Source organism: Myotis daubentonii, chromosome 3, assembly GCF_963259705.1.
Source record: "Myotis daubentonii chromosome 3, mMyoDau2.1, whole genome shotgun sequence".
Taxonomy (NCBI): Eukaryota; Metazoa; Chordata; class Mammalia; order Chiroptera; family Vespertilionidae; genus Myotis; species Myotis daubentonii.
The window spans coordinates 125,316,250-125,342,729 of NC_081842.1; the positions used below are offsets into that span (position 1 = coordinate 125,316,250).

General features: G+C 43.8%; 1 protein-coding gene across 2 annotated transcripts; it reads left to right on the forward strand.

Annotated features, from left to right (window-relative positions):
* Window positions 1-4,152: 4,152 nt before the first annotated feature.
* Window positions 4,153-26,480, forward strand: LOC132230660 (serpin B6-like). 2 transcript variants are annotated; one of them, XM_059688442.1, is made up of 7 exons: window positions 4,153-4,293; window positions 13,909-14,083; window positions 16,693-16,842; window positions 24,016-24,133; window positions 24,491-24,633; window positions 25,595-25,750; window positions 25,968-26,480. In XM_059688442.1, exons 2-7 carry the CDS (start codon window positions 13,919-13,921, stop codon window positions 26,370-26,372), a joined length of 1,137 nt encoding a protein of 378 aa, XP_059544425.1. In that variant the 5' UTR covers window positions 4,153-4,293; window positions 13,909-13,918; the 3' UTR covers window positions 26,373-26,480. The 2 variants fall into 2 exon arrangements, with proteins under 2 accessions (XP_059544425.1, XP_059544426.1); XM_059688443.1 differs by lacking the exon at window positions 4,153-4,293 and adding an exon at window positions 5,053-5,207.

The following is a 26,480-nucleotide window of genomic DNA, read 5'->3' on the forward strand; positions in this document are numbered from 1 at the left end:
CTACCCCTCCCCCCCCCCCCCCGCTCATCCCCTCACCCCCCCGTTGTCCGTGTCCATTGGTTAGGCCTATATGCTTGCATATAAGTCCTTTGGTTGATCTTTCCCCCTTGCCCCCACCCTCCCCTACCTTCCCTCCAAGGCCCGACAGTCCAATCAATGCCTCTACGTCTCTGGATCAGTCCTTGTTCATCAGTTTATGTTGTTCATTATATTCCACAAATGAGTGAGATCCTGTGGTATTTATCCACTCTCCAGTTCCATCCATGCTGTGGCAAATGGTAAGAGTTCCTTTTTCTTCTTCCTCTTCTTAAAGAATATCTTTCAGCATTTCATATAATGCTGGTTTGGTGGTGATGAACTCCTTTAGCTTTTTCTTATCCGTGAAGCTCTTTATCTGACCTTCCATTCTGAATGATAGCTTTGCTGGATAAAGTAATCTTGGTTGCAGGTTCTTGCTAGTCATCTCTTTGAATATTTCTTGCCACTCTCTTCTGGCCTGCATGGTTTCTGTTGAGAAATCAGCTGACAGTCGAATGGGTACTCCCTTGTAGGTAACTGACTGTCTTTCTCTTGCTGCTTTTAAGATTCTCTCTTTGTCTTTTGCTCTTGGCATTTTAATTATGATGTGTCTTGGTGTGGTCCTCTTTGGATTCCTTTTGTTTGGGGTTCTCTGTGCTTCCTGGACTTGTAAGTCCATTTCTTTCACCAGGTAGGGGAAGTTTTCTGTCATTATTTCTTCAAATAGGTTTTCAATATCTTGCCCTCTCTCTCCTTCTGGTACCCCTATAATTCTGATGTTGGTACGCTTGAAGTTGTCCCAGAGGTTCCTTACACTATCTTCATATTTTTGGAATCTCTTTTCTTTTTTCTTTTTCGGTTGGGTATTTTTTGTTTCTTTGTATTTCAAATCTTTGACTTGATTCTTGGGATCCTCTTGTCTGCTGTTGGATCTCTGTAAATTATTCTTTATTTCAGTCAGTGTATGCTTAATTTCTAGTTGGTCCTTTTTCATGTCCTCCATGGTCTCACTATACTCCTTGAGGGATTCATTAAATTTATCGGCGGTTTCCATAAAATTCTTGAAAAACCTTATAAACGTGGCCTTGAACTCTATATCCAGTCGTTTGCTTTCCTCCGTTTCTGCCATTTGTGACCTTTTTCTTTGTCTCCGCATTTTGGCTGCTTCCCTGTGTTGATAGAGTGGCCCTGCGCGCCAGGTGTCCTGTAGGGCCCAGTGGCTCAGCCTCCCCAGTTACCTGGGGTAGACACTCTTGGTGCACTCTTGGTGCCTTGGTTGTTGTAGGATCACTGGGAGGAATTGACCTCCAGGCCAATTGGCTGTGGGAATCAGCTGTGTCTGAAGTGGGAGAATGGTCCCCCTCTGACCACTGGGTAGAGTGGCTCCTGGATCTAAGGAGGTGCTAATTCAGCCCCTGCCTGAGGCCACACAGCAGGAGCCACGAAGAGGCTCAGCTGTGAAGCAATGCAAGCCGCTGCGGGGCCTTGGGCCTTCTCTTGGAAGTTCCGGGTCTGCCTGGCTGGGCTGTAGTTAGGTACATTCACATGCAAAAGCCTCTGCCGCAGCCTGGGTGGGGCGGGGTCTCAGGGAGTCAAAGGGCGGTGAAAGCAGCTATGGTGATTCCCCGCGCCCGGAGCCGCGTGTCTCAGTATCCCGGTAACGGCTGCAAGCACCTCTGAGGGAAAGCCGCCCTCAAGTTCGCCCACTGCCGCCTGACAGACCAGCCTCTCCCTGTATGAGCCCTGGGTCCCCAGAGACCCGCTGGAACCGGAGTTCAGAGCAGTCGGGAGCTTGTGATTCAAAAAGACAGCCGCGTCCTCAGGCGCCACCCCCTTTCCGCGCGCGCGAGTCGCCGCCATACCTCTGCACTTCACCTCCGCAGCTCCGCTGGCTCTCAGCGTGCCCCTGTTTTCTTCTAGTTGTAGAAATTACACTCAGCCAGCCTTCTTGTTGTTCTGGACGATGTTTGCTCTGACCCTTGCGGCATTCTTCAATTGTTGTGTGAGGCGACAATTTCCCGGTGTTTATCTATGCCGCCATCTTAGTTTCTCCTCCAGTAGTCCAGAATTATTTCTTCTTAACAGACCCTTCCTCCAGGGTCTTGAATATAAACCCTGAAGCCAAATATTTTATCAGAAGTCTTTCTAATTTCTCTTTAAATTGCTGTCTAAGATGAGATGTGATCCAGAATCTGGAAAAGAACTGAGCTTCTTGGACATTAAGTGGCCCTTGTTAAACAGAGCAGAGGTCCAATCACAGCATCAGATGGACTTCTGTATCTGGAAGTAAACCCAGCCACTGATTCAGGTCCCACTGTGATCCCTGGTCCTTCCAGTTCTCTTCCCTTATGAACTCAGGTCTCTGACAACAAACGCATGAAACATTTCTGAAAAAGAAAACCCATAAAAGGAGGTAGAGAATTATGTGTTCAAAAGCCCTATTTGTTGACTCCTACATTAAGAGGAAGGTTTACTTATAAAGCTCAGACAGCTAATGCAATACTGAGTTCAAATGCTGTTTTCTCTAAAATACTATTGTTTGAATACTATTGTTAAAATACTATTGCCCTCAATAATCTAGAATTATTAGACTTTTGATCTGGAACTGAAGGGGTCCAAGAGGATAGAAGACTTTCCCACGGTTAATCCTGTCCCACTACTTGTATTTCTAGCCTCATTTCCAGAGATGATTTTTAACTCTTTCTTTTCTTCATTTGCCAATGGTGTCCTCCATGTATGACTATTTATAATTAAAAATGTATCACATTTGCACCATCTCCTAACCTGAAGCAGCAATGTTTGTTGTTATCCTCTGGAGACTCTCACTCTAAAAGTCACCCCTGTGCTAATGTACAGATAGAAGCTCAGAAAGGCAGAGAAAGTAAGACAGAAAGAACAGCAGTCCAAATGAAATCATCCCTATTTATAATTTTTAAATTATGTAGCTCTACTTGAATTTTAACATAAGGGAATAAAGCTAAAGAAACTATAGTTTTGACAGCTGTTCATTCGTCGGCCTATAATATTGATTCCCAGATTTCTTTCAAGTTAAACAAATTTTAAATATTAAGAGATATAAATCATTATTTAAGGAGGAAAAAAAACTCATGATTTATATTGGATTCTCAACCTGAACCTATACTATGAAAGATGAGGAAATTAGCATTAGAATAATAGTACTAACTCCTATCTCCCCAAATTGTGATATTTAGTTAATTATAAGGTTTATAGCATTTATATTCTGTTCTGCTAGTACAATTCCCACAGTTATTTATTATATATTTGTAATATATTTCAGTATATTCTATGCCAAGCATGGGTCCGAAGGACTTGTATGCATGCATATAAGCATAACCAATGGACATAAGACACTGGGGGGTAGGGGAGGCCAGGGGAAAGTCAAGGGGAGAGAAAAAAAAAAGGAGACATATATAATACTCTTTGTAATACTTTAAGCAATAAAACAATTTTTTAAAAAAGTTTTCATTTCAGACCATTCTTTGTGGTGATTTTAGGTTTCTGAGTTTGTACGGCCACCAGGCAGGCCTCCCCTGAGGTTGTCAGTCTAGTCTGTGGCTCCTTTTTGTCCCCAGCAGCTTAACAACATCAAACCAAACTTCATTTCAAACTACAGGAGCCCCAAAATAATGAGACTCAAGGACAAGCCAGGATTTCATAGCATTTGTATAATATTTCCGTCCCCTGGAAGCTAATTCACAGGCCAGAGGAGTGTGGGAGACCTTGAATGCACAGCATCGGGTGGGGTTTGCTCCTTTTAAACTTGTTCTGCGCGGTCAAAACTTAGTCTGTGTAGGAGGAGCCGGCACTTTTCTGGTCACCGAGGGCATAACTGAGTTTCTGCAAAGCCACACCACGCTGGTGGGTCTCGCACTGTGGTCTCCCGATTGAAATCCTCGGGAGAGGCGGGCCTTGGTTTGATTATTGTCTCTGGTGGCCCAGCGGGCGAGGTGACTACAACCAGCGCAGGAAGGACACGCGCCCCTCCCGCAGCGGCCCCTCCGGCAGGGGGAGCGCGTGCGGAGCCGCCAGCCTCGGGCGGCTGGGTGCGGCTCCGGGCACCTGCGCTCACCTGGTCACCTGCCCGCCTCCCTGCCGCCCGGACCGGGAGGGGCCGCGGACCTGGCTCTGACTCGCGGCCCGACTCCGCCCCCCGCCCGCCGCCGCCGCTATTTGAGGCCCCGCGGCTGCTCCGCGTCCTGCCGCTGCTCGCTCCCCAGGCGCCGACACTCCGGTCCGAGAACCCCCGGGAGGCCGGTGAGCGAGTCGGGGAGGGCGCCGGCGCGGGCGGTCCTGGCCTGGGGGTGGGGAGCCGGCGGCTCGGGTGCCCTGGGCGAGCCCGGCGGCCGCGGACGGAGACTCCACCCGGTGAGGGTGCGCGGCCGCCGGGCCCTGGACGCGGAGTGTCGTCCCACCGAGACGCCCGGCACCGCCGCAGGGGAGGCGGCCGGCGGGCATGGGGACCGCACCGAGCCTCGCCCGCTGCTGCGCGGGGGCCCTGGGCCACAGGTGATGCCCGCGACCCCCGCCCCCGGGGCCGCAAGTTACCCCGCCCGCCCCTCGACCACAAGGTGACCCCCCCGCCCCGCGGCGGGGCGGAGGACGCGTCCTGCAGGATGCGGGTCGTTGGGAACTCGGCTGGGGACGGGGGAAGCAGGTGGATGAAGGCGGGCGCGGGGTGGGGCGCGTAGAGAAGCCGAGGGGTCGAAGGCAGGGGCGCCGCTCCCGCTCCGGCCGGCCTGGCCTCGCCCGCCGGGTGTGGCTTGCCCTGTGAGGTCACTCAAACCTGCGTAGATAAACGTGGGACCATTCCAGATCTTGTCACTTCCCTGCTTGTTATTAAACTTACTGCGGGCAAAATATTACTAGCTTTAGCGTCTTCAGGGCTAAGAGGACTTGGGGAAACTTGTAATCATACATGGGGTTGTGGTGCTGGAAGTAATTGACACTTCAGCCGCTTCCCTTCCCCTCCTGCCCCTCTGCACAGGCTCAGCTTCGGAAAGGAGAGGTCTGTCTAGCAAATTAAATCCACAGGCGCCAGGAACACTCAGCTGCCGCGGGGCGAGCTGGGTCAGCGCTGGGACTGTGCCTCCTGGGCCGCGTTGTACCTCATGACACAGGGATGAGTCAGGGCTGCCTGCTCCTCCCCTCTGTGGTTTAGGATTTATGTGGTGACATGGGGATTGAAAAGTACCCTTTGGATTAACATCCTGCAGGGTTGTCTTGCTGGGCTAGGCAGTGTGTACTGTGATAACATGAGTGGCTGCTGTTATCAGTATTATGGGGTGTGTCCCAGTATGTCATGACTAGTGAGTAATTATGTCCTTCACTTTATGCCAGCACAGAGAGAAAGGGAGCAATTTTAGTCATACTCGAGGCCAGTAGCCCAAGTATTTACAATTATATGAGGCCAATTCCAATCCAAGTCATTTATTACAATTCAGCATGTTAGAGTTAACTCTAGCTAGTAACAGTAGAGTGCAATAAGAATGAATGAAATCACCATTGCTGTCTGTTTATACCAGCAGTTTTCAACCAGTGTGCCCCAAGAATTTTTCAAAAATACTAGTCAGGGGTATTGACCTCTTTTCCCGTAGAATGTCAAACTTAAAAAATGACAACTGCCAACACAGCAATAGCCTTGTGGTATGAATACCCTGTCCTTTTTTTTTTTTTTATTGCTTAAAGTATTACAAAGGGTATTACATATGTATCCATTTTATCCCCCCGCCCTAGACAGTCCCCTAGCCTCCCCTATCCCCCAGTGTCTTATGTCCATTGGTTATGCTTATATGCATGCATACAAGTCCTTTGATTGATCTCTTACCCATCTCCCTCCTGCCCCCCAACCCTCCCCGGCCTTCCCGCGGCAGTTTGACAATCTGTTTGAGGCAGCTCTGCCTCTGTATCTATTATTGTTCAAAAGTTTATAATGGTCTCTGTTATCCATGAATGAGTGAGATCATGTGGTATTTTTCCTTCATTGACTGGCTTATTTCACTTAGCATAATGCTCTCCAGTTCCATCCATGCCGTTGCAAATGGTAAGAGTTCCTTCCTTTTTAGAGCAGCATAGTATTCCATCGTATAGATGTACCACTGTTTTCTAATCCATTCATCTACTGATGGGCACTTAGGCTGTTTCCAGATCTTAGCTATGGTGAATTGTGCTGCTATGAACATATGGGTGCATATAACCTTTCTGATTGGTGTTACCCTGTCTTGAACCATAATCATATAGGTCATATAATAGAGTTGCATCTTACTGGTCACGTTGCATAATAGGATTGCATCTAATTGGTGAATTCTTGGTACTAGAAATCTCTATATACAAATATAGGCACCTGATTTTTTAAAAAGTCACTTTGGAGCAAAGAGGGTAGGTAATTACTGTTAGAGTCACCGAAGGAGAAATGCACGAGGCCAAAGGGGGTAAAGAATTATGAATTTATTAGGTTATCTGGAAAACCAGATGGGCTGAGCCCCAAAATGGCACCAGCCCCCAGGGACTGGGAGTCAGGGGTTTTAAAGGACTCTAGGTGGGCTTTTTCTGGGCAGAGAATTCTCTGTGCAGGTCCAGGTTCTGGTTAACTCCGAGGGGAGAGATAATGGTCTTAGCAGGTAGAATGTGGTCTAAGCAAATGGGATGTCCATTGTGAAGTGGCCTAAAGGTCAGTTCCCAGAGGAGGGGGTTTCGGTTCAATTATTTGATCAGACCTAACAATTACTATTATTGTTATTTTTGGTAAATCAAAATTATACCCATAGTTTTTATAACATTTTTTGATGTGGTTGCAGAATTTTAGTAATTAATTTATGTGTGCCATGAGATGAGAAAGGTTGAAAATTACTGGTTTATACTCAGAAAACCCTATATCACACCAAGCATATACTAGTATTATATGACCCCAGATGATCACACACCTTACATTCCCAAATTTGCTGGACCTGAGATTAAACCTAGACATCAGAAGAAAGAAAATAATGCGGAATTTACCCAACATTTGTTTACTACCCACTGTGCTAGGAATTAGTTTATTTAATGTTTATAGTAAACATAGACATAGAAGGAATCATCCTCTGTTAACAGATTACTGCTGCTCAGAGAAGTTACACACACACACACACACACACACACACACACAGAAAACAAAGGGGCAAAGCAGGAGCCCAGGTCTCCATTACACCAATCTTTGAATGGTTCAATTTTGTGGGAAACTAAGGTATGCTTAATCCAAGAAGGCAAGAAGCACAATTAGTAATACCTTTAAAAAATTATCAAGACTTGATCAATTGAATAAAATCAATTATGAACATAAACTGCTCAAAGTCACCAGTGGTGCTGTAGGGAAAAATGGTGCTAGGATAGATTTGTTAGACTTGTTTACATATAGTTGAAGTACTGAGGACATGCACATCCTATATAATAAAGAGGTAATATGCAAATTGACTATCATGCCCTCACACAAGTTGGTCACCCCCATTGGTCACAAGATGGCCAGCAGGGGAGGGCAGTTAGGGGCAACCAGATCTGTTGGGGTCCAACCCCAGCAGGTCCAGGGGTTCCCAAAGGTGTGGACGGAGTCGGCGAAGAAGGAATGACACGGAGACAGTGTTCAGTTGATCAGCAGCTTAGCCAGGTTCTCTAGCCAGGTTCTACAGCCAGGTTCTGTCTTTATTCTCCTGTTACATCTGTATTTATACCAGTTGATTTTTTAATCCTATCCATTCTATTCCAAAGGTTAGGGCATTTGCCATCTCCATTCCAAGGTCACTACTCTATTGTTCTGTTAAGCTACAAGGAAGTAACTGCCTAAGTAAAGATTATGTAGCTTAAGCATGATTATTCATAGTTAAAGTGATTAATTACCTGACTGGCACTTAGTTAAGGGGTTTTATTCCCTTCCTTAGTCCTGTTAATCCCTAACTCCAGGGAAAAATCCCCACCTGGGGAAACAACCTTTCTTGGAGAGGTGACCTTGGTTAAAACACATAGCACTAAGAAGGGGAGCAAACATATTAAGAACAGTATGCCATATACACCAGACCCTTGAAACATGCTGTGCAGATGTTTCTTCCCTGCAGCAACTGTGTCAAGCAACAAGGATGGACCAGTTTCCGGCACAGGTCGGCAGGGGAGGGCAGTTAGGGGCAACCAGGTTGGCAAGAGAGGGCAGTTGGGGGCAACCAGGCTGGCAGGGGAGGGCAGTTGGAGGCAACCAGGCCGGCAGGGGAGAGCAGTTGGGGGTGATTGGGTCAGCAGGGGAGCAGTTAGGCATCGATCAAGCTGGCAGGGGAGTGGTTATGGGGTGATCAGGCTGGCAGGCAGGCGAGCGGTTAGGAGGCAGCAGTCCCAGATTGTGAGAGGGATGTCCGACTGCTGGTTTATTAATAGACCCATGGCTTTTAATAGACTTGTGGGATCGGGCCTAAACTGGCAATGGATATCCCCCAAGGGGTCCCAGATTGGAGAGGGTGCAGGCTGGGCTGAGGGATACCCCCCTTCCCCAGTACACGAATTTCATGCACTGGGCCTCTAGTACATATATAAAATTGCTCATTAAAAATAAAACCTTAACACCCAGTTTTTATGCTTGTGAATAAATGTTTTTTTTAAGGTACTTTATATAAGACCTGAGGATGTATTAGGTAGTTCAGGTTTATATGCCATCTGGATAAAGGCCAGGGTCTGTGATTTCCTAGGGATAGCAGGCAATTTAAAGATAGATGAGAGCTCTGGCCATCTATCTAAGACAAACTGTTCTTGTAGTATTGCTATAGGCACTATGTTTTGTTTTTGTTTTTATTTTTGAAAATGTTGTTTTTTTTAATATATTTGCATTGATTTCAGAGAGGAAGGAAGAGGGAGGGAGGTATAGAAACATCCATGATGAGAGAGAATCATCTATCGGCTGTCTCCTGCATGCTCCCTACTGGGGATCGAGCCCACAACCCGGGCATGTGTCCGACCAGGAATCAAACCTGCCACCTCCTGGTGCATGGAACTACGCGCAAACAACTGAGCCGCACTGGCTGGGCGATGGGCACTAATTTTTAAACTAAGTGTATGTATATAATTTTGTAAAAAGAAATATCCACCAACCACCTAAAAAGAAGTAGGAATGTTGTAGAAAATGTGAACATGCAGAAAAATATAAAAAACTTGAAAATTTACCCATAAATCAGAAACATTTGCTATACAGTATTTCTACCCATTTTCTGTCTATAAACTATGCTTACATGTATTTTTCTTCCTAATTTAATTTACATAGAAAATATTTTGAAATTGTATTTATAGTTTTATATTTTCTTTTAAAATTAATTTTATGTATTTATTTGATATTAATATGGTATTAAAACATTAATATCTCCATTAATATCCTATTGTGAATGTGACAAAATCTAAAGTGGTTCTCTGTTTGGGGGCACTTAAAGGTGTGTTTTTCCCCTGTAGCTTATGAAATTCCTAATGGTTGTTTTTGTGCTCTCTGTTGTTGCCAGTGAAAATGGTTTCTTGTGGTGTGCGAGAAAGGAATTTCAAAGGGCACTTGTGTGGGAGAAGTTTAAGCCTAGTGGCAAGCTTTATTGGGTTGAAGGGAAATAATACACCCTTGGGGATGTAGAGGAGGGGCAGGCTCTAGTAGCAGCTGCTCTGAGAGTCCTTACAATGCTCCATAGATTTTCTTGGTTTTCGGGAATGAGTAGGCTTGCTTGCAAACTATCCAATATACTTCCTGGGTTTCTCTGGCTTGTGTTGGGCCCTCACTCCAATCAGGCCTCTTTCCTGAATCCTCTGGGGTTCCTTGCCCTCATCTTTTCCCAGGCTAGACTCCACCCCTCTGTCTCACCATTTTGGCTCCCACTGCACATGCCCCAAAAATCTGCTTCACCATCTTGGCCTCTACTGTGCTCATATCTGGTAAAGGAATTTCCTTTGCTGTTTTATCCCTCCCCCTTGGCAGTCTCTGCTACCGGGCCAGTTGACTCCTGGGGATATTGAAAAGCAGGAGGGGTGTTAATCCCCTTGGCAGAGATTTCGATACCTGCTAGGGAGTCTGAAACTGTGACTTCAGATTTAAGCCTGATTAAGTGTAACTTCCAGACTCAGTCCAGCCTAGCCAGTCTAGCTCTCTTCTCTTTTGTTAACTCTTAGCTGCCTATGCTAACAGTATTTTCATCAGTACACTTTAGTGAAATTCCTAACGGTGAAAAGTGTGTGGATGGTAAGAGTCTTGGATGGGGTAATGAGTGGACCTGTGGGATCTTTCCTTGGCCAGTTGAACTTGCAACAAACCTAATATGCACAGGGCCCTAAAACTCTGTCCTTTCTCAATTCACCTAGGAGCTAAAAAAGTAATACTTTCCTCCCACCTTCTAAGTTCTTCTAGCTGGGCTAATAATCAAGTTAACAAAGACAAATTAGCAGGAGAAAATCAGTTTTAATACATACCCATGGGGAATTCACATAGGCGTGGAACTTCCAAAATGGGGCACAGTTTGGTATATATGTCATTTTGGACAAAGGAAAAAAGAGATATCAGATGTGAGAATTTACAGGTAGTTGAAGAAGAAAACACACATAGTAGGCAAATTTTTGCCTCAGGGGGACTCTGGGGTGATCTAGCTTCCAGGCCCCTGCTTGGTGCCTTCCTATACATCATATTTAATTCAGATTAGGCTGAGGTGAACACCCTGAGTTTCCCTCTTGATACAGCCTTTCCATCTGAATCTCTGAGGCAGAAAAGGGGGAGGTCAAAGGTTCTTTTTGAGTCTTTTGTTTCTTAATAACCAGCTTAAAATCAATATCCCCAAAGGCAGCTTCTGGGTGGCAGAACTCTGGTCCCCTTCACAGCTTTGGGGCCATATTCAGTGCCCACAGTTGTAACCGTCAAGGCCTGCTGGGAAGAATGGCTGACTCTGCAACCTCCACAGGCCTTTCGGCCAGATGTCTCCTGCCTTCACCCTCCATTCCGTGGAAACAGCTGCTCTTGCTTTCCTCTCTCCTGGTCTGTCCAGCCCCACCCACTGCTCAGATGAGTAATTTCCTCAACCTCTGACTGGGAAATATGAGTTGGTCAATGTTTTCATTCGAGCTGCTCCCCACAGAGCCCCTCCTTCCTGGCCTGCTCTGCTGCACCTGCAACTCTGGACTGCCTGGGCCCTTCACTGCCTCTGTCCTCTCACCTGGCTCCTCCCAACACACTCTTCAGGCCCTTCCTCAAGTAATGGCTTTTAGGGCAGCAGTCCAAAGACAGGGCATTAGCCCTGAGTTGAGCCTGTCTGTTCCTTAGCTTGTGACAAGAAAAATTTTGAGATATTCTAAATTAAAATGACAGCAGTCATAGAGTGAGAGAGACACAACAGTGGGCCTGTTAATAGCTGTGGCCAGCTCTGACAAATGACTGCTCATTTTCCTATGTATCTGTTGGAATTTAGGGTTAATTTCCAGGTGGCTATTTCTGAGATTATCCAAAAGAGAATAGCCAGGCCCCATCTCGCCCCAGGAGCCTCCACTTGTTATTTATTATCTCTGTGTCTTTGTTTTTATAGAAAGAGGCAGGGAAAGAGAGAAAGCCCTGACCAGGTAGGCTCAGTGGTTAGAGTGTCAGCCTGAGGACTGAAGGTTCGAGGGGTTGTTTCCTGGTCAAGGGCATGTACCTCGGTTGCACGTTCGATCCCTGGCCCCTGTCGGGGTGCATGTGGAAGGCAACCAATTAATATGTCTCTCTCGTATCGATATTTATCTCTCTCTCTCTCCCCCTGTCCATCCCTCCCACTATGTCTGAAAAATCAATGGAGAAAATATCGTCTGGTGGGGATTAAAAAAAATAGAGAGAAACATCGATTTGTTGGTCCACTTATGTGTCCATTGGTTGCTTCTTGTATGAGTCCTGAATGGGAGTCAAACCCACAAACTCAGTATATCTGGAAAAACCTCTAACCAACTGAGCCAACTTTCCAGTCTGCTGCCCACAGCTCATTCTCAGGAATGACCCTTCCTTTCTGACTGCCTCTCCTGGAGCTGGCCCCCTTCAGTTTCCCCCACCCCTTTTCTCTATAGTTAATATCAGTCCTTTCACAGTGGCTTACATCTCTGAAATGGAGTCTTCTCTTCTACATTATTAAAACATTCAACCATCCCGGCAGGTAGGGCTCAGTGGTTGAGCATCAACTCATGAACCAAGAGGTCCTTGGTTCTATTCTTAGTCAGGGCACATGCCCAGGTTGTGGCTAAAACCCCAGGGTGGGGCATGCAGGAAGCAGCCTATCAATGTGTCTCTCTCATTGATGTTTCTATCTCTCTATCTCTCTCCCTTCCTCTCTCTCTAAAACAATAAAAACATATTTTTAAAAAGCAAAAACAAACAAAAAACAACTAAAAAAAACATTCAACCATCTTTTCTTATGTAACTTGTGATTGCATTTGTTATTGGGGAAATTGGGGTATCCCTTTCCCCACTGAGTGTTGTGGGTGGAGTCCTTACGATATCTCAAGAAAAAGAATTTTCTGAGACTCACACAAGAGGATGAGTGATTTTTATTTGTATGGGGTTATATTTCTGTGTTTCCAAAGTCCCATTTCAATCATAGAAGAAGTGTAAAAGCAAAGCCAGTGTCCAGACTTTCCGTTCCATGTTGCAGCCAGGTCCAGTTCAGCATCAGGCTAGTTATGGTCCATTAGGCATTGGGGGTTCACATGGGTGTGGGCCATGTAGACAAATGCCAGGGAGCAGGGGTGGGAGAGCTTGGTGAGCCTGGAGTCAAGTACAACACACCAAGAGCAACCCAGAGTACAAGAGAGGAAGTTTCTTTGTTCAGGAAATTAAGTATTCCAAACCTTCCTGCACTTACAGTGGCCATGCCCATTCTGGCCAATGACCTCTGTTCCCAAGTGTGACTGACAGACAAGCACCTTCCCCATGTCACCCCTACTTTACTGGGCATGTGTCTATCTCTCCTCCATTGGATCCCTGGGGAGTGTAAAGCTTTAACTTCCTGGTGAAGCTTCCGAATGACATGCCTATAATATTTGGCCTTCCCTTTGCTGCTTTTCTGTTTTTAATCACAATGGTATAATTATGAATGAATTTTAAATTATAAAGTAACTAGAGGCCCAGTGCATGAAATTCGTGCACTCGGGGGGGGGGGGGGGGCTGTCCCTCAGCCCTTCCTGCGCCCTCTTGTAGTCTGGGAGCCTTCAGGGAATGTCAAACAGACTGCTTAGGCCCGCTCCTCTCAGGAGTCGGACATCCTTGGCGCTGCCCCGGAGGTGGGAGAGGCTCCCGCCACCGCCACTGCACTCGCCAGCTGTGAGCCCGGCTCAGGGCTTCTGGCTGAGCGGCACTCCCACTGTGGGAGCACACTGACAACCAGGGGGCGGCTCCTGCATTGAGCATCTGCCCCTAGTGGCCAATACACGTCATAGTGACCAGTTGTTCTGCCGTTCAGTTGATTTGCATATTAGCCTTTTATTATAGAGAATACATATAAGTTCATACAACACACCAAACAATGCAGAAATAGAACCAAAAGCCAATAACTTCTTTCCTAATGTCTCTCCCAGGAAGTAACTAGGTAAGAGGTTGAGTGTGTACCGTCCACACCTTCTCTGGGCTCACAGACACGTGTATAGATAGAAGTTCTCCTGCTTCCCCCCCACAAAACAGGATTGTATTATAAACATAACTTCAATTTTTTTCACTTAAAATTAGAAACACAAAATAACTTTGAGGTTCCCCCAAAGGAATAGAGTTTTTAATGTACACCTGTTTGCTGACTGAACCAGAGTGTCAGTGGTCACTGTTAACAGCCTGAAATGCAGTCAACTGTAAGCCTAGTTTATGTGATACTGATGTTAAGTCCATCGTTTCAGACTCGCCATCATGGATACTCTGTCCGAAGCAAATGGCACTTTTGCCATAAACCTTTTGAAAAAGCTGGGTGAAGACAAATCGAAAAACGTGTTTTTCTCGCCCTTCAGCATCTCCTCTGCCCTGGCCATGGTCCTCATGGGGGCAGGTGGAAACACTGCGGCCCAGATGGTCCAGGTATGTGTCTGACGCCATTTCTGGGGACAGAAAATACTATTAATTTGTTAGTTAACTGGTCTTCCACCTTTCAAATCCCAAAGTACTTGCTCTCTACCAGTGTGGCAGGGCTCTGGGTGGAATGCTGCCAGGGAAGGATGTGTCAGCCCTGGGCATATGCCCTGGGGCAAGTGCCATCTGTTAGGGATAAGTGGCACCCTCTACTTGGGAAAGCAATCAATTTCGCCAACTGCTGGTAGCGGTTTGCGCAGGACTTTGTGAGTAGACATAAAGCCACAAGGTCAGGTTGAGTCTCACAATAGTCTCTGGGTATTGTCAACTGCTTTTCAAGTGTTAAAATTTTTTATTTTAATTTTCTTATTTAACTGTAAAAATTTTCAATGGTGTTTCAGTTCTTTGTTGTTGAGTGACTACCCCAAAAAAACTTAGTGCTTAAGGTGAAGATTTGCTCTGAGTGGACTGGATGGTGGTCCTGTTCCACTTGGCGGGGCTGTGTCACTGGTGTAGGCCTCGGGGCTCCTCCATGCAGGTGGCCTCCTGCGTGCTGCCTTGGTCTGGCCTCCCACATGGTCTCTCTGGCAGGCTGGCCTGGACTTCTTTATAGCACAATTCCAAGCGTCCAGGAGGACAAGCTTGAATGTGCAAGTGCTTTTCAAGCCTCTGCTCTGTCACACATCCTAATGCCCCATGACTGAAGCCAGTCACATGGCCAGTCCCTGAGTCTGCCTCCAGAGTGGTGTGCAGGGCCTGAAGACTAAGGCATTAGCTCATCGGAGTCCCTCTCTGATTGCCACAATCTGCCCGCTGGCTCCTAATGGTTCTCAGCCCTCCCATAGGAAAAGTACACTCACCCCTCCCACTGCCCGGAGTCTGATTTCATCATGGGCTAGGTTCCGGCTCGAAGTCTAGGAAGAACAAGGCCATTGAGGCTCTTTGGTGTGGTTCCTGGGTGCAGAGCTTTGTGAACTAAAGACAAATTATTGCCCTCTCACCCCCCAATATGCAGTGGTGACACTGGGTGGGATACCTGCAGTGGACACACCCTTCACACATTGTGGGGGCCGTGTCTTAGTCTGCTACAGCTGCCATAACAAGTAACACACACTAAGTGGTTGAAGCAACAGAAATTTATTTCCTCTTAGTTCTGGAAGCTGGAAGTCCAAGAAAAGGTGTCGGCAGGTGTTCTTCTAAACAGTGGTGGGATATTGTATATGTCAACTTAAATCTGCTTCCTTGAACAAAAGCGCGTGCTGGGTACCTGTTTGAGGCAGGACTGTGTGCTGGGGGACAGTGTCATGAAGATGCTCAGAGGCTTCTCTGCCTAGCAGGAGGGTCTGTGTGGCACTTAATCTTTCTAAGGTGTTAACGAAATGAACTTTATTCTGCCCTTGAGGCCTGGCCCTTGGATTGACAATTGCCCTGAGGTCATATCTTACTAGTACTTTTAGAATCACTTGCCCACTGGAGAGGCTGAGAATAAGAAACATTTTTTATTTTCTACCCCACAAGCCCTAGGTTGGAAATATTTCCTTTAGCTTCTGCTTGAAAATGAGGCGATCTTTAGTCACCTTTACGTTCCCGTACTTTATCCCAGGGAGCTGAAAGGAGCCACGTTCTTTCCGGACTTCTCCCAAACCAGATCCGGGGTTCACTGGCAAAATGCCCAAGCTTTCCCATCATTGCAGATGACAGTCTGTCCAATTCTGCCAGTCCATGCCATGAGCTCCTTTTCTCCAGCCTCCAGTAAGAATTTCTTCACTGTCCTTCCAGCCTCTGCTCACAGTCTCCTCCCTCCCTTCCATCCAGCCTCTGACAGCTGCCTAAGTTCGAAGCAAGTGCTATACACGTATTAGATTTTTGTTATGGCATAACTTTATGTCTAGATTACTGTGTGGATTTCTATGGCTGCAAAACAAACCATCCCAAAACTTAGTGACTGGAAATAACAATGGTTGATTATTTTTCAGATTTTGTGGGCTGACTCCATGGTGTCAGCTGGGATCACTTATGATCCAAGAAAGGCCTCTATCACACGCCTGGGGCCTTGGTGCTGGCTGCTGGCCAAGGTTGCCATTTGACAAGTAGCTCTTCCCCTGAGGTGTTGCTCTCCCAGGCTTTCCATGTGTCTGCCACAGGACAGCTTGGACTTCCTTACACCATGGCGGCTAGGATCCAGGAGAGCAAATGTGGAGCTGCCAGGCCTTTGAAGGCCCAGTGTCCCTTCTCCTGTCCTCTGTTGGTCAGAACAGTCACAGGGCCAGCCTGGACCCAAGGACTGGGGAGAGGCGGCAACTTTTGATATTAGGACTGGCCTGTCTTCACTGACAGCCTTATTTTCAGGCAGACAACAAGTGTGGAGCGCCCAGAAGCTGGGTCTGCGAAGGGCATTTCTGCTCCTGCCAGTACAGGCAGGGAGGACTCTGACTCCTTACAGGATGTGTTAGAGGGAAGAGTGGCTTTCAAGATACTTTTGTCTTTAGTTGGATGACTATTCTTTTAGTCTGTAGTGAGGACCTGTGCAGTTCTTAGGCAGAGTTGAGTGTTTTATCCAATTCCCTGAAGTCAAAGCATACTGAAGTTGTACATTTTTATTCTGTGTTCTATTTCAGGCACTTTATTTCAGTAAAAGTGGTGGCAGGAGTGAAGATGTCCACCAGGGCTTCCAGGCGCTCCTCGCCGACGTTAACAGGGCTGGCACGCAGTACTTGCTTAGAACTGCCAACAGGCTCTTCGGAGAAAAGTCCTTTGATTTCAACTTAGTAAGTCATAATTCTGTTTTCACTAAGGAAGTGAAGACCACAGGCGGTGGGGAGGGGTCATGTGGTACAGCAGAAAGCTTGTGGGCTACAAACTCACACTGACAAGCTTGAGCTCAGGTCTACTAACCTCTCACACTTCCTTTAACTCTCATTCAGTTTTATACTCTGTAAAATAGGCCTTATAACAACTACTGTCCAAATACTTATGAAGCTTAAGTGACTTGTCATAAAAAAAAGCTATCATGGAGCATAGTACAATTTAAGATGAATTGGCTAAAGAAATTATAAAAATGAATATTTCTAATCTTTTTTCTACATAATGGTAATTTTTTTGTGCAGTATGAGGCATGTTCAATTTTTATACATATAAATATTTTTGTTTTTTCCAACACAGAATTTTTTTTTAATGTATGTTTATTGATTTCAGAGAGAGGAAGGGAGAGAGAGATAGAAACATCAATGATGAGAGAGAATCACTGATCAGCTGCCTCCTGCATGCCCTCTACTGGGGATCGAATCGAGCCTGCAACCCAGGCATGTGCCCTTGACTAGAATCGAACCTGGGACCCTTCAATCTGCAGGCCAATGCTCTATCCACTGAGCCAAACCAGCTAGAACCAGAATATATTTTTTTAAGTGCTTATTTGTCTAGGTATATTGGTTCTCTTTATCTATAATGCTTTCCATGTTTTAAAAACCACTCAAGTGGTAAGTGAAATAGTCATGCACTCAGCCTGGCCTGTGGGATCGGACCGAAACTGGCTCTCCGACATCCCCCGAGGGGGCCTGGATTGTGAGAGGGCACAGGCCAGGCCAAGGGACCCCACCGGTGCATGATCGGGCCGGGGAGGGGCCGCGGGAGGGCTCCAGGGCATGTCCAGCCCATCTTGCTCAGTCCCGATCAGCCAGACCCCAGCAGCAAGCTAAGCTACTGGTCAGAGCATCTGCTCCCTGGTGGTCAGTGTGCATCATAGCGACTGGTTGAACGGTCAGATACTTAGCATATTAGGCTTTTATATATATGGATGCTAAAGGAGGCAAAGCAAGAGCCCTTGCAGTTTCTTTTGCAGCCTTTGCTCCCTCTCCAGTGTAAGAGTTTTTAGAAATTTGAAGTGTATCCCCCCCATACATGTAGAAATTTGTTTTGTGGGGTTTTCCCTAAATAACATCGTCATAACATACATCTTTTTTTGTAATTTGTTTCTTTTCACTGAACATTATGACTTAAATTCTTTGCCTCTCAGATTATGTGGATATACCTTACTCTTTTACTGTTATCTGTTATTCTTTTTCTGTTTTTCTGTTTTTGCTTTTTTTCTTAGTTTTTAAATTTTTTTTTTGTTTTCTTTTTATTATCTGGTATTATTAAATATGGATGTATTGTAACCATTCTTCCATTGATGGGCATTTAAGTTGGACCCAATCTGAACCATACATACAATAAATACCTCTGATACTCTACTGTGGACTTGTAGAAGAAAGGAAGGGAGTAAAGTTTTAAGTGAATATTGTGAAATTACTGTCCAAAATGCTGTAGCCATGCCACAGTGTGATTTTTTTTGTAACCTGCTTTACTTATTTTTATTAGTCTTAGCTACTTCCTTGGTTATTATCATCCTTTTATGAGCTTTAGATATAAGAAAAATAAAACTTTCAATAAAGACAAAGGACCCCAAGATCATGTGTAATTACAACAACAAATTAAGGAATACATACAAACAGACACAATCAAAATAAGTAAAAATAATGACAAAAACATAAATGTAGAGGGGTGAGTAAAAATTATAGTGATTTTAGAATGTGTTAGAACATAAACCACAATCAACTAAAATGGACTGCTATTAACATAGCTTGGTATACATGAAGCACATCATAATCACAAACCAAAAACCTGTAAGTGATATACAAGCAATAAAGAGAAAAGAATCCAAACACTATATAGAAAGTCATTAACATAGAAGAGAAGAGAGAAAAAGAATAAGAAAGGAACAGAGAACTACAAAAACAATCAGAAAACAAATGGCAATACCTACATACTTATGAAAAATTATTTTAAATGTAAATGGACTGAATGTGCCAATTAAGAGACATAGGGTGGCTGAGTGGATAAAAAACAAACAAGACCTGTACATATGCTCTTATGTTTATAAGAGACCTGGCTCAGATTGAAAGACATACACAGGCTGAAAGTAAATGAATGAAAAAAAAATTTTATACTAATAGAAATTTTAAAAAAAGGTGAGGTATTAATTCTTGTATCACACTAAATAGACTTTAAAACAAAGATTGTAATAAGAGACAAAAGGGGAATTTTCTTAATGATAAAAGGATCAATCCAACAAGAGGCAATAACTTTTAAACATTTATACACCCAACATAGGAGTACCTAATATATGTTAAATATTGACAGACCTAAAGGGAGAGATCAACATTAATAAAGTCATAGTAGGGGACTTTAACACCCATTGACTTCATGGGATAGTTCAGCCAGACCAAAAACTAACAAGGAAACAGTGGCCATGAAGTGACACATGAACCAGATGAACTTAACAGATATCTTTAGGACATTTCAGCCCCAAACAAAAGAATATACATTCTTTTCAAATGCACATGGAACATTTTTTAGGATAGAACACATCTTAGGTCACAAAACAAATCTCAACAAATTTAAGAAAATTGAAATCATGTCAAGCACCTTCTCTGATCACTATGGTATGAATTTAGAAATCAGGTGTGAGAAGAAACTGAAAAACACACAAACATGTAGATAAATAACATGCTACTCAACAATGGGTCAGTTAACAACAAGATCAGAGAAGAAATCAAAGTCTACCTTCAGACAATGAAAATAAAACACAATGACCTGAAGTCCTAGTCAGAGCAGTTAGTCAAGAAAAAGAAATAAAAGGCATTAGGAAAGGAAGAAGTAAAACTGTCACTATTTGTAGATGATATAAAATTACATAGAAAACCCTAAAGACTCTACCAAAAAACTGTTAGAACTAATAAAGAATTCAAGAAGTTGGAACACATAAAATCAATATACAAAAATTTATTGCATCTCTATACACTAAAAACAAACGATTAGGAAGATTAAGAAACAATTCCATTTACAAATGCTTAAAAAAAGAACAAAATACCTAGGAATAAATGTATCCAAGGAGGTGAAAGACTTGTATCTGATAGCTATAACACACTGATAAAAGAAATTGAAGAAGACACAAATAAATCTAAAATTATTGCATTGCATGCTCATGGATAGAAATAATTAATATTGTTAAAATGTCCACACTGCCCAAAGCAATTTATAGATTCAGTGCAATCCCTATGAAAATACCAAGGGCATTTTTCACAGAACTAGATCAAACAATACTAAAATTTATATGGGACTACAAAAGACCTTGAATAGTCAAAGCAATCTTGAGAAAAAATAACAACGTTGGAGGGAATCACACACACTACCTCATATCAAACTATACTATAAGGTTATACTAATCAAAACAGCAAGGTTCTGGCATAAAAACAGACACATAGATCAAAGGAACAGAATAGACAGCCCAGAAATAAACCCACTTTTATATGGTCAGTTAATTTATGACAAGGGAGACAAGAATATGCAATGGTGAAAAGACAAAAAACTGGACTGATACATACAAAAAATGAAACTAGATCGCTTTCTTACACCACATGCAAGACTAAACTCAAAATGGAGTAAGAACTTAACTGTAAGACCTGAAGCCCAAATAACTCCTAGAAACATAGGAGAAAACATAGGCAGTGAGCTCCTTGACATCCCTCCTGGCAATATTTTTTTGAATACATCTCCTAGCACAAGGGAAACAAAAGAAAAAATAAATAAACAAATGAGACTACATCAAACAAAAAAGCTTCTGCACAGCAAAGGAAACAACAAAATGAAAAGACAACTGAATGGGAGAAGATATTCACCAGTGATACATTTGATTAGGAGTTAATATCTAATATATATAAGGAACTCATACAGCTTAATACCAAAAAAAAAAACCCAAATCAAAACAAAAAAGCTAATTAAAAATAGACAAAGAGCTTGAATAGACATTTCTCCAAAGAGAACATACAGATGGCCAATAGACATATGAAAACATGCTCATCATCAGTAAACATGAGGGAAATGCAAATTAAAACCACAGTAAGATATCACCTCACATCTGTCAGAATGGCTCTCATCAATAAATCCACAAACAAGTGTTGGTGAAGATGTGGAGAAAAAGGAATCCTTGTGTGAATCGTGTCCCGCAGGGCTAGGGGTGAACCTGAGGAGGGGCGGTGAAAAATTAAAGAAGACAGACAAGAGAATACAGTTGGGGCCAGATGGGACACTTTTCTGGGATGGAGAGACAGTGCCACAGCCTGCAAGCCAAGTCTTTATTTTATAATCAGATCCCACGAGGCAAACAAGGGCACGGTCAAGATGCTTACAATGTTCTCTCGAGTTTCGAATCTACTTAATTACATGCACTTGAGAACTCTGTCAAGCTTTGTTTTGGCAGCACTTGCTGCACCTCCCGCAGCCTACATCCCTCAGCCACCTGGGACCACAGGGTCAGACCCTAAGGTCAAGCTTACAACCATAGCCTTTGGCTATAATTGTGCTGGGAGGGCTTTGCCCGCCAAGCTCGGACCTGCATGTGGCTTTGCCACGAGGGGACAGTGCCCTCTCATTAGTCCGAGGCTTGAACCTGTGCAAGCGCTGTAGCCACTCTCCACACCTGTGAACTGTTGGTGGGCTTCTAAATTGGTGCAGTCACTATGGGACACAGTATGAAGGTTACTGTTTAAAAATTTAAACGTAGAACTGCCATATGACCGAACAATTCTACTTTTATGTATTTATCTGAAGGAATTCAGAACACTAATTTGAAAAAATATATGCTCCCCTATGTTCATTACAGCATTATTTACAATAGCCAAGATATGGAAGCCATTCAAGTGTCCATCTATAGATGAGTGGATAAAGAAGAGGTGGTACATAGATACTATGTAATATTACTCAGCCATAAAAAAAAAAAGAATGAAGCCTTGCCTTTTGAGACAACATGAATGGTGCTTAGAGGATATAATGCTAAGTGAAATAAGTCAGACAGAAAGACAGATACCATATGATTGCACATATATGTGGAATCTAAAAAACAGTAAGTGAACAAACAAACAGAAACAAGCACATAGATACAGAGAACAAAGTGATGATCACCAGATGTGTGGGGGTTGGGGGGATGGGTGAAATAGTTGAAGGGATTAAGAAATACAAATTGGCAGTTACAAAATAGTCACAGGGATATAAAGTATAGCATAGGGAACATAGTAATATTGTAATAACTATGTATGATGTCAGATGGGTAGTAGACTTATGGGGGAATCACTTTGTAAGCTATATAAATGTCTAAACATTATATTGGACACCTGAAACTAATATAATATTGAATGGCAACTGTAATTGAAAAATTAAAAACAACAGAGCAGTAAAATTGTTAAAGCATGAATTATGTAAATATTAAATGAAATGATATATCTAGATCATTTAATACAGTGTCTACAACATGCTAAGAATCGAATATTACGTAAAACAGTACTAATGATAATTCATCTGGTCCTCACAGTGACCCTCTGAGATAAGGCACTGCTGTCGCCTCGTTTACAGGGTAGGTTAAGGGGCTTAGGGAGACTAAGGGGCTTTTTTAAGGGTGCGCAGCTATTAAGTCATGGGACTTGTGTTCTAAGCTGTTGTGCCCCAGTGCTTCTTTTATGCCATATAGAAGGAGAAATGTGAAGTCCTGAAATATATAAAAACAATACTGAAAAGTGGAATTAATTATTATCTGCAAACTGTTAAAAAAAAAAGTTTGGGAAACCATTCCATAGCACACTGTCAACAAATTAGTTGTTCCAGGATATTTGTTTCCCATCAAATTGTCTACTTTTATTTGGCATAATGTAGGTGTTCATTAGTATTATCATTTCATAAACTATATTAACAAAATATAGTTTAAACTTTTTGGAGGAGTCGCTCATGCTCTAGAACAATCCATCCAAAATGGTAGCTACTAGACAAATGTAGCTATTTAAATTTCAGTCTAATTGCCCTAACTGGTTTGGCTCAGTGGATAGAGTGTCGGCCTGCGGACTCAGGGGTCCCAGGTTCGATTCTGGTCAAGGGCATGGACCTTGGTTGCAGGCACATACCCAGTGGGGAGTGTACAGGAGGCAGCTGATCAATGTTTCTCTCTCATTGATGTTTCTAACTCTCTATCCCTCTCCCTTCCTCTCTGTAAAGAATCAATAAAATATATTTTTTAAAAATAAATAAATTTCAGTCTAATTAATTACAGTGAAATACAGTTAAATATTCAGTTCCTTAGCAGAAGTAGCCATATTTCAAGTGCTTGGGAGTCACCTGTGGCTTAGATTTGGAACATTTCTTAAGTTGTCCTGGGAGTGGTGGTGCAGAATTGCACATTTTCTCCACATTATATGGAACAATAGGCCCTGGTTCTGAAATGTAGAGGGAGCTGTGGCTCTTGCTGTGGGCAGGATGTCACTTAGCAAATGCAGTGGCTATTGGAGTGACACTGTCATTGCTGCATCTAGTGTCTTTATATTTATTTCACTGGTGCACAGCTACTCCCTTAAGGATCTAGCAACTTATGGTGTTTACTTGATATTCAGACCATTGTTATAGCCTGAATATCAAATGTAGGTGAAAATTGAGAAATTAGATTTCAGGTTAATTTCTCATTTACTTATTTCTCATATTATTTATTTATTCCTCAATATTTTTAAATTTAAAAATATATATGTTTTATTGATTTCAGAGAGGAAGGGAGAGGGAGAGAGAGATAGAAATATCAATGATGAGAGAGAATCATTGATCAGCTGCCTCCTGCCTGGGGATCAAGCCCACAACCTGAGCATGTGCCCTTTACCAAATCGAACCTGAGATCCTTCAGTCCACAGGCTGATGCTCCATCCACTGAGCCAAACCGGCTAGGGCACCTCAGTATCTTTATTCCTTATGTTTATTTATTCCTAATATTACATATCATGAAATTATGTATGTTCTTTTTGTCACAATGAGGAAGTAGGCTGGTGGTGTTGCTTGTTTTGGTGGCCATGCAATTGTGTTGTTGTCTCTCCCAGTCTTTCAAAGAGTCCTGCCTCAAATTCTACCAAGCGGAGATGGAAGAGCTTGACTTCTTCAAAGCTGCAGAGGAGGCTAGAAAACATATCAACACCTGGGTAGCTAACAAGACAGAAGGTGAAAATACATTGTTATTCTATTTTAATGGTATTTTAATCGATCTTACTGTCAATTTCTTCACAAGAACATCAAATGTAAACAAATGTTTTTTTCTCAAAATAAATGTAAACTTTTAAAATCCATTTCTGAAATATTATCAATGTATGAAAGGGGTTTTTTTTGTTTTTGTTTTTTTTGTTTTTTGGAGGTTTTTTGCTGCTGTTGTTTTAAGGACCAGGATCCCTTTCCATAATTATATTTGGGGGACAATAAATTCCTTCATCTGTGTACTTGTCTACACAGGGAGATGGTCCTATCTGAGTTTTACCAAACCTCAGGACACTCATAGCTAACGGGTTCTTTAATTCTTTTCAGGTAAAATTGCAGAGTTGCTGCCTCCAAATTCAGTTAGTCAAAGTACTCCTCTGGTTCTTGTGAATGCCATCTACTTCAAAGGAAACTGGGACAGCCAGTTTAGCAAGCAGCAAACCCAGGAGAGACCATTTAAAGTCAGCAAGGTGACTATTTTGCAATAACAAAGGAGGCTCTTGGAACCTGTCCCTGTGTCCAGGGGGTGTGCTCTCATGTCTTGGGGGCATGCTCACTGGGCCTGGTTTGCCCACAGACCCACCAAGGGGCCCTGTGGCTCTAGCAGATGAGTGCAGGAAGATGGGAGCAGAGGGCATGGGGGACAAGCTCTTGTCACCATTGCAGGTTGTTTTAAGGACTTCAGTTTTCAGTCTCTGGGTGTGGAGGGGGAGCCACAGAAAGGTGGTCGGCCAAAGAGTGATATGGTCTGATTGATGATTTGAGTGCCAGATCCTTCTAGCCACTAGGTTAAAAAAATCACAAGGGGGAGGGGCCCCTAGGAAATCACTTTGAAGGTCATCCCAGTGAGCAGCACTAGGCTGGTAGCAGTGCAGGTAGAAAGAACAAGTTGGATTTGCATTATATTTTAAAAGTAGAATCAAATGGTTAGCTAATGAGTCAGATGTGGGGTGTGAAAGACAGGAATCAAGGGTACTCCAGGGTTTTTGACAATGGAATGAATGGCATCTATATCAGCTGAGATGGGGAAAATTACAGATGGAACAGACTTGAAAGGGAATATGAAGAGCCTGGTGTGACATGGAACATTGGAAGTTCCTTTATGTCCAGATGCAGGTGTCAAGCAGTCAGTAAAATATATTAGTTTGGAGTACAGGGGAGAGTTCCCAGTAGAAATATAAGTTTGGGAATCCTAGTTAAAGTCACAGGACTGAATGACATCACCAGGGGGAAAGCAGTGTAAGAACTGAACCCTGGGTACCCCAGTGTCGGGAGGTTGAGGCAATGAAATCAAGCCGGCAAAAGAGGGGGCTGATGTGGTCTTCTGGAGCCAAAAAAAGTATCTCCTGGGCAAGTGGCCAGCTCTGTTGATTTGTCCAACGTGTAAACTGGTTCTTGTTTCAGCTTAATGTTTATCCCTTTCCCTTATAGAATGAGCAGAAACCTGTGCAAATGATGTTTAAAAAATCTACCTTTAATATGACCTATGTCGGAGAAATATTCACCAAAATTCTGGTGCTGCCGTACGTCGGCAAAGAGCTGAACATGATCATCATGCTTCCCGATGAACATGTTGACCTGGAAACGGTAAGAGTGCTGAGCCCTGATTGTGCTGGGAGGCAAGGGGATCACATTTGCTTCTCTGCGCAGCAGTTCTGAGCGTTGCCCAGGAAATGTTTGTAATGCTACGTAACTTCCCATCACTGCCATCTCCTACCATGCAGCATAGAGCAATCACAGCGCCGCCCAGGTTCCACTGGGCAGCACTGTTCTGATTATAAACTCTTCAATCCTCCTCTACTAGGTGGAAAAGCAGCTCACCTATGAGAAATTCATAGAATGGACCCGGCCAGATATGATGGATGAAGAAGAGGTGGAAGTGTTCCTCCCTAGATTCAAACTGGAGGAGAATTATGAAATGAAGGATGTCCTTTACTCTATGGGCATGACCGATGCCTTTGAGCAGGACAAGGCAGACTTCTCTGGAATGTCGTCAGGGAGAGACCTGTGTCTGTCCAAGGTCATTCACAAGTCCTTTGTGGAGGTCAACGAGGAAGGCACAGAGGCCGCGGCAGCCACTGCCGCCATCATGCTCCTTCGATGTGCGAGGATGACGCCCAGGTTCTGTGCTGACCACCCCTTTCTTTTCTTTATCCAGCACAGCAAAACCAACGCTATTCTGTTCTGTGGCCGATTCGCCTCCCCTTAGGAAAACGGTCGACAGTGCCTGTAGCCCTTCTCCTGTCTCCTGCTGACCCACTTTCCTCTGACACTTCACAGTGTGCCTGAACCCAACAATAAAGGGCCTGGTTTTGAA

Excerpts from the sequence above, each read along its gene's own strand:
- LOC132230660 (XM_059688442.1), top strand. The coding sequence starts at position 13,919 with ATGGATACTCTGTCCGAAGCAAATGGCACTTTTGCCATAAACCTTTTG. Across the intron at positions 14,084-16,692 it reads CTGCGGCCCAGATGGTCCAG|GCACTTTATTTCAGTAAAAG; the intron begins GTATGTGTCTGA and ends GTTCTATTTCAG. Across the intron at positions 25,751-25,967 it reads AACATGTTGACCTGGAAACG|GTGGAAAAGCAGCTCACCTA; the intron begins GTAAGAGTGCTG and ends CTCCTCTACTAG.